This window comes from Contarinia nasturtii, unplaced genomic scaffold (genome assembly GCF_009176525.2).
Source record: "Contarinia nasturtii isolate CC-2019 unplaced genomic scaffold, AAFC_CNas_1.1 Cnas_scaffold_863, whole genome shotgun sequence".
Taxonomy (NCBI): domain Eukaryota; kingdom Metazoa; phylum Arthropoda; class Insecta; order Diptera; family Cecidomyiidae; genus Contarinia; species Contarinia nasturtii.
The window spans coordinates 1-8287 of record NW_022198210.1 but is presented as its reverse complement, the minus strand read 5'-3'; the positions used below and the strand labels follow the sequence as shown (position 1 = coordinate 8287).

At 33.1% G+C, this 8287-nt stretch overlaps 1 protein-coding gene across 1 annotated transcript; it reads right to left on the bottom strand.

Annotated features, from left to right (window-relative positions):
- Nucleotides 1-6078: 6078 nt before the first annotated feature.
- On the bottom strand, nt 6079-7190 carry LOC116342282. Its single transcript, XM_031769797.1, has 2 exons — nt 7146-7190; nt 6079-6711 (listed from the first exon to the last, which is right to left on the bottom strand). The coding sequence occupies exons 1-2, from the start codon at nt 7188-7190 to the stop codon at nt 6079-6081; spliced, it is 678 nt and encodes a 225-aa protein (XP_031625657.1).
- Between the last annotated feature and the right edge of the window lie 1097 nt (nt 7191-8287).

The window sequence follows — 8287 nt, the reverse complement described above, 5'->3', positions numbered from 1 at the left end:
AACCGAATTATTTCAGGAGTCAAACCCAGAGTAGAATTCTCGCTCACAATGGGCCACTACGTTTTCATGCGATTTCAAACCGAATTAATTCAGGAGTCAAAGTTTCAGCCAAACAAAGTTAGTATTTGAGCTTAGTCAAAAATAATAAAAAAACTTGTTTTAATTATTTTTGAAAACTGGCGTTTTATTTTTCAACACATTCAATAACCAGATATGTACAGCTTAATGAGCATTATTTTTACTTTTTATTGTGGTTTTAAAGAACATATATAGTTGAGTACGTTTGGATACGAAATACGTTATTTTGAATACATTTTGGTTTGAAAAATATTGGTTTGTGTAAAAATTGTATATTCGATCTTGCTGCTTATCTCTTACGATGAATTATTAATTCTCAGCAGATTCCAAAGCAACCGAAGAGTTCACCTTTTTGCAAGCAAATTTTTTAGCTTGAAATTCGTCAAATATAACTTCCCATTGAGACTTTGGTTTCGGAGCTTGGTGTATGACAGTGTCCACCTAAAAGAACACAAGAGGACATGAGTCGAAAATTTGGAAAAATGAAATTAATTCAAATTGTACAGATTTTGGAAAATTACTTTTTTCAAATTGATTGCTTGTAGTTTGAAAGTATCAAATTTTTCCTTAGCAGGCAATGGTGGTCCAGTAGACTTTAAGTTCCTGCTGACGAATTTTTATTAATCAGTATCAATAATCTCCAAAAAAATTACGGATGAATTTGGATGGGTTTAGAAGCTTACTGGGATTTTACCACGATTTCTTCTAAGAAATCTTTCATCGAAGAACGGTTGTTCACATTTTCCTCGTCTCTTGGTTCATTCAATTTTCGATTGTTCCGTTCAACTGTTACTTGTGGTTGATTGAGCCAAGGTGCGACCTCAAATAATGACACAGATCTTTCACATCGTTTAGCTGGTTTTCCCCCGTTTGCTTCTAATGTTGGTACATTTTTTTTGCGACTGCTTGTCGTCAGAATCGACAAAGATCGCTGAAATCTTTTTCCTGGCTTCAAATTCCGTTTTAATATTGGTTGAATTGAAACTGAGCATTCTTTCAAGCAATATTTTTTTTCAGCAATTCTTCAACTTGTAATTTTCTTTGTGATCTGGTTGTAGGCATGTTTAAAGTTTGAATTCAACTGATTTTTAAAGCAAGCAAATTCAACTGACTCTTATGACAAGCAAAGTCGACTGCGTTGATGCTCTGCTGTTTACTTCACAGCAGCGATCGGATTTGAATATCGTATATGTGTGTGTATGAAGCCAGTGGTGGAGTGTAAATACTAAAAATGTGTGCGTTTGTAAACAATTATCGTTAAAATCTCGCGGCACTAATGACACATGCTAATTTGCACAAATAGAGAACAGAATTGAATACTTTTTCATAGGAGAACTGTAATTATTTTTCTTGATGTTTGCAAATTAAACACATTTATGATTATTTTGATAATTAACGGGCAATAAATAATACTATAATTCTATCGATTCTAATTTGCACAAAAAATATTTTGAGTGTTTAATATTTTTTTTAAATGCCATTTTGTGTGATTGTGGGCTGTAAATCAAAGCAAAGAGATGAAAATAGACATTTCTTTGGGTAAGATGAAGTTCTTTATAAGTTTGATTTGTCGGAAAAACATATTTGATATTTGTTCTTCTTTTAATTAGGAACCCAACCAACAAAGAAAGATTTGAAAAATGGATTCAGATAATCCAAAGACATCAACGATTTGAATTTAATCCAAGCCAAATAATTAAAAGGTTCATGTTCGTTTTATGTGACCTCCATTTTAATTCTGATGCTATTTTAAAATGGGATAACAAATGGACTTTAAAAGCTGAAGCAGTTCCGTCCATTGCGTAAGTGTTTTATAAATCTACAATGATATACTAAAAGTAGTACTGATGTTGCTTGCGACTTTTAATTTAATAAAATAATTTATTTTTTTCAGTTTATTGCAAAATGAAAACAACCAAATGATAAGTGATTCAAGTCGAAGAACGTTTCAAAGCACTTCATATGAAAATAACAGTTCAGGTAAGATATATTAGATTTTTAATGGGAAACAGAATTCATTGGCACGAAGTGAATTTAAATGTTTTTCGTTATGTTTTCGTAGACTCTCATCCCATCTCTAGAAATGTTGACGATAATGGGTAATTACAAACACTACAATTTTTATGCCCCAAATAAAAAATTTTTTTTACACATTTTCGACTAATATTACGCTTGAATAATTTTGTAATTATGTTTTTATACATCTCTGAGAAGCTATGTGGATACAATAACTATTCAAAAAACGTTATACAAAAAGCTGCTGGATGACAGTATAGAACTTATGAAGGCCAAAAAGAATATTGAGAAGCTGGAACGAATCATAGCTAAGAAAAAAAATGAAAATAATCAGCCGGCTGTTTTGATCAATGAAAGCAATCTCAGTGAAGTGAGCAATATTTTATTTCTGTATAGGTTCTCATATCCGAATATGAATGAATAATTCCATATCAAATCGTCCAGATTTTTACATTCCCTGATTTCTTTTCGGGGAGATTAATTTTTATGACTGGTGCCAACAGTTTTGACCGATAAATTCGAATTCCCCGTAATAATCGATATGAAAATTACCTTTTCGAGTGCATTTTTGAAATAATAATTTTTCCCATTTGACCAATATGAAAATTCGTATTGGGGGCTTTTTGGGCATGAGAAAAACGAATCTGACATTTATTTTGCGATATGGAATTGCCAGAGTATTTTTTCATATGTTACGTTTTATTTCATAATTTTAGAATGCAAAAGAAGTAATACGCTGCTTATCAATGGGGAAACCATCAAAAAGTTATTCCGAAGTTGTTCGATCATTTTCTCTAGAAGTGCGGTATCATTCACCTGCCGCATATTCATATATCCGCAAATTTTTTAACAATCATTTGCCAAGAGCTGAAACGCTCATAGAATGGTGCTCCAGCATTGACGGTTCACCAGGATTTAATCCACAAAATTTTGACGTGTTAAGAAAAAAAGTGGAAGAATATTATGGACAGGGAAAGAACTTATTTATAAGTTTGGTTACGGATGAGATGGCTATCAACCAAAAATTGCAATGGGACAATATTAACAAAAAATTCATAGGATTTGCAACGAATGTGAATTCAAAGAAAAAGAAAGCCGTAATCTCTGAAACCTGTGTACCTTTAGGTAAACAAGTTCTGGTTTTTATGGTTGTTGGAGACAGCTTCAAATTGGCCTTATCGTACTTCTTATTGAATGGCTTGTGCTCAGAAGATCGAGCAAACCTAACACATGAGGTTATAAAAAAGATCAATGAAACAGGTGCGAAAGTTATGACACTTGTTGGAGACGGATATGGTGGTAATATTGGATGCGCTAAATTACTTGGAGCCGATTTTGATGCTGAAAAGCCATATTTTTCGGATCCAGATGATAAAACTAGAAAGATCTACGTAATTTGGGATGCATGTCACATGTTAAAATTGGCTCGAAATTGTTTTGCTGGGAATGATCTTTACCATGATGGAAAACGCATAAGCTGGGATTTCGTTTCAAAACTGTATCAATTGCAGAACCGAAGTATTGTCAATTATGCCAATAAGTTGAGACAAACCCATATGAAATTTAAAAACAAAATCATGAACGTTCGTATTGCGGCAGAAACCATGAGCAACAGTGTTGCAAATTCACTTGAACAATTGAAAAATGATGGCGAAAAAGGGTTTGAAGAAAGTGAAGCCACCATTGAGTATATTCGCGTGATAAACAATCTTTTCGACATTATGAATACTATGCCTAATGGTCAATCTAATCAGCATTTCAAAAGGTCTATATCACCATCAACAAAAAACCAATTTTTTGCATATTTTGACTATGCCAAATTATATTTGAAGAAGCTCTTGATTCAAGAATTGAAAAGAAAGAACAAAACTATGGTAACAAAGTCCGTTTTTGAAAGCAAATTGCGCACCGCTTTCTTTGGATTCTACAATAATATACTTGCACTCGAGGGTCTCTTCAAGGATTATGTAGAAAATGGGCCATATGATGAGTTGTATACTTTTAAATTCTCGCAAGATCACTTGGAATCATATTTCGGTACAATCCGTCGTTTGAATGGTATGCTAACCCATATTTTAAATTCATGCATTTTTGTTACCTTTTTAGTATCGTAAAAAGAGCTATAATTTTTTTATTTCGATTTTCATAATTCACAGGTTGCAATGACAATCCGACACCGATTCAGTTTTCAGGTGCTTTCAGAAAGTTGCTTATCTGCAATGGAATTATAGCTTCAAAACATTCAAACGTCATTAACAATGATACTCAGGTATTGACAACATCATCACGAAAGAAGGATACTGCTATTTTTATTGACATAAGAGGAATAAAGGATGTGGAGGTTGAATTTGATTACGATGAAACATTACGAGAAGAACTTCCGAAGTATGACCAGCACTCCAATGCTCTTCTAGCCAGCGCCATTGAACTCGATATCGTCAGATTTACTAGGCGTTGCTGTAAAAAAAAATGTCAGGAGTGTATTGATGTATTTGTAGAAAATGAAGTAATCAACGACTCATTTATCGATATGCAACAGCAACATGGTATGTATGTTTTGCCATCTCAAGGCACAATGAATACCGTTAAAGTATGCAACAAAATTATAGAACTCGTGGGCAACAGAGCTGGCCAAATAAATGCATATGTTACGATTTTAAAGACCATTTTAGTGAACTTGAAAACGGATTCACTATTTCCAAGTTCAGAATTTGCAAATCATAAATGGCACGATCCTCACCAAATGACTCATAAGGAGGCATTTATTCGCACGATTGTAGAATCTTATATGAAACTTAAGTCGCAGTACGTCACTGATATTTATAACGAAGAGGCAAAAAAAGATTACCTTCGCTATAAGTTGTCGAAACGAGTTCATTTTGCCGGTCAATAAAATCATGATGATATGAAAAATAATAGAATGAATTTATATTACGTATAAGTTTTTAAAAGTTTATTGAGTCTAGCTAAAAGTAATAAAAAAAACTTATTTTGATTCTCTATGAAAACTATTCACTCGCATTTTTATTTTTCAAAATATTCTTATTATTTATTCTCAAGAAACAATTTGTAATGCAAATTGACGGTCAAATTTAGACCCGGATTTGTGTGTAATTTCAGGTGTAAATACATGGAAAAGAAGAACGACAATCATTAGTATCAATTAAATTGTGTATGAAATATCTTTTTTTTAATTAAAAATTTTACTCACCTATAGCTGTTTTATTTAATAATTGATGAATTCAATGCTGCTGCTTATCAGTTGTTTGCTGCTTGACATTGTTTGCATTCGGTGGTCTTCTCAACAGGCACTAGTACGCCAAACATCCGACAAAGTCCTATGTAATTTGATGAAAAAACTTAAAACAATGAATTGACTCTATTTTCAATTGTATCATACCTTTCTTGGCAATTCGCGCATGTTTGTAATGTTCCCCATTCATCTTCCATTTTCACCACCGAATAACCAAGTTTCTTGACGCTCACCAAAAATTTCCGCGATCCTGGACATAATTCAATTCGCCTATTTGGTTGAATAAAAAAATATTATTAAAAAATAAGTGAAATTGCACTTAGAAATCTTTGAAAATAATTTAAATACTTACAAATAAGTCATCGACAGTCATTTTTAAACAAAACAACACAGTTAAACAAAAAATGTCAAATCAGTTTAGAGTCTGTTAAGCATAAGTATGAGTAGTACTTAGTAGTACTTATCTAATACATATCACATAATGCATACATCAATGGAAAAATATTATTAAAATGGAAATACTAATAACACATTAGGTTCATTTTAAATTACACAATAAAAATATTTATTTTTTACAAATTTTTTCAAAATTCCAATAGCATTTTTTTTGCATTAATATCAATGAAAATAATTTCAGGAAAAATCAGAATAAAATCATTCATTGAGTTTCAGGAGTCAAAGAAATGTTACATCTGCAATCCCCTAGGAGTCGCTGTGTGACAACTTTTTAACTAACACTGATGCCGTATAGCTATGGATTCAGTGTATGAATTTTCATTTGAAGCCACCAAAAAATTATGCAATGCACATATAGCTAAGACGCATGTTTTAACATTGGCCTCACTTAGTTCAATTATTGATCGCAATACTCGAAATTTCGTAGACATAAGACCAAAAACACTCTCAATCATTCGTCTTGCCCGCGACAGACGATAATTGAATACACGTTGACCAATGTCTTGGCCACGAAAACTGTATGGCTTCATGATATAGGTTTTAAGCGCATCATCTGCAATTATAGTGTAAGGTGTTTTGATATCGGAGCCAGGTAGTAAGGTTGAAGGCGGAATATTAAGCAAATTATTTTCGATTGCGCTATACAAAGAGCTTCGATTAAAAATTCCACCGTCGCTTATTCGGCCCTTGGTACCAACATCGATGTACAATAATCTATAATTGGCGTCAGCTAGTCCTAATAAAACGATGCTAAATGAGTGCTTGTAATTGAAGTTCAATGAACTCGAATTTCTTGGACAGCGCATAATAATGTGCTTTCCATCGAGAGCTCCTATAAAGTTTGGAAAATTCCACTTGGAATGGTAATCAGCGGCAATTTTCAACCATTCATTGCTAGTATTTGGCACCTTTTTAAAAATAAAATAAAAAAAATTCAAATGTTTGACTTTAATCAAAGCATGACGATAAGGCAAAATTGCTTGCCAGCGCCACCAAATGACTCCATATGATTCTATATAGTTCTGCGGTTGCCAGCGGTACTAATCTCTAATAGAGCGTTGCCGAGCTGTCATTATTGTCGTGCTTTGACTTTAATCGATTTAAATTGTTATTCTTCTTGAATGAAAATTACTTTTAAATATTCTGCATTAAGGGTCGAATATATTGCTTTGCATGTATGCGGAATAATCCCAGAAATTGTGTTATGTGGAACGCGAAACAAATGCATTAATGACCTGTATGAGTCTCCCGTTGCCAAATATTTTAATGTTATCATCAATCTTGTTTCACATGGAATGGATTTTCGCATATTTGTGTCTTTTTTTGTTATAATTGGTCGTACTTTTTCTAATATCAAATCAAACTGAGTAACTGTTAATCGAAACATCTCTTTAAATCCATCTGGATCTTCACAGCGTAGCTCTTTAATTAATTTTTGCGTTACACATTCTGATTCACGGCGTAAAATCCAATTTCGTGCCCAAAGTCTGCGATTTTTTCTCTTTTCTCTTTTTTTTTTTTTCCTTAAAAGAGCAATTATCAGAATAGCTGCAATACTTTTTTGTGACGTTGTCATTTTCATAAACAAAAGAATACGCCGAACCTCATCTAATCAATGATTAAACCACACAAATATATATGCCAAATAAATATATGCTTGTATTTAAAGTTCTTGGACAATTGTGGAAAATTTCACTTGGAAAAATAATCGGCGGCAATTTTCTAAATGAAAACAAAAATTATTCAACTACTCAGCACAAGAGCGTACGCCACACCTCACCCTCTACTTTTCTTAAAACCTTACCCTCGTTTGTCTTTTGATTTCACTAAAATTGCATATTCCATATCGAACGACACACATTTTAACTGAGAGATGGCGAAAATTAATAAAGTAACAAATAAAACAGAATCCAAAACTAAGAGATATAATCTTAAGCCGCGTATCAATAATTTAAAAAGAGAGTCAACAAATGAATCGAAAAAAACTGCAGTAGTCACCAAAAATTTGGACATAAAAATTCGTGGTAAGCAGATGGAAATATTGAACGGACGCGACATCGAAAAGCAATATTCGGAAAACCAAACGTTTAAAATAATATTGAAAAAGCATCTCTCGGAGCTGGTTCTTGATCCATCTTGGTGTAATATTTCACGTAAAGTGAACGAACCAAATGAAATTCCAGCGGGAAAGGAACTCAATAGCCTAATCAATTCTTCGTGGAGAAAGTGCAAAAATGATTTTGCGTCATCGGGTCGAACTCTTCAAGAAGGCAATTTGGTCATGGCGAAAATGAAAGGATACCCACCGTGGGGTGGTCGAATTGTAGATTTTACAAAAAATAAAAAGCGAGTATATATTCGTTTCTTTGGGACAAATGACGGAAATTCGGTGGATGCAAATGAAATAACAGCGTTCGAACATAGCCACGATGTGATCCGATTGTTATTGCTACGAAACATAAGTACGTTCCACAAATCCATTCT

What these genes read in the sequence shown, in the direction of transcription:
- LOC116342282 (XM_031769797.1), bottom strand. Translation starts at nt 7,190, where the DNA reads ATGTTTCGATTAACAGTTACTCAGTTTGATTTGATATTAGAAAAA. An exon ending in TTGATTTGATATTAGAAAAA is followed by an intron (nt 6,712 to 7,145) that starts GTACGACCAATT and finishes ATTTTTAAAAAG; the next exon opens with GTGCCAAATACTAGCAATGA.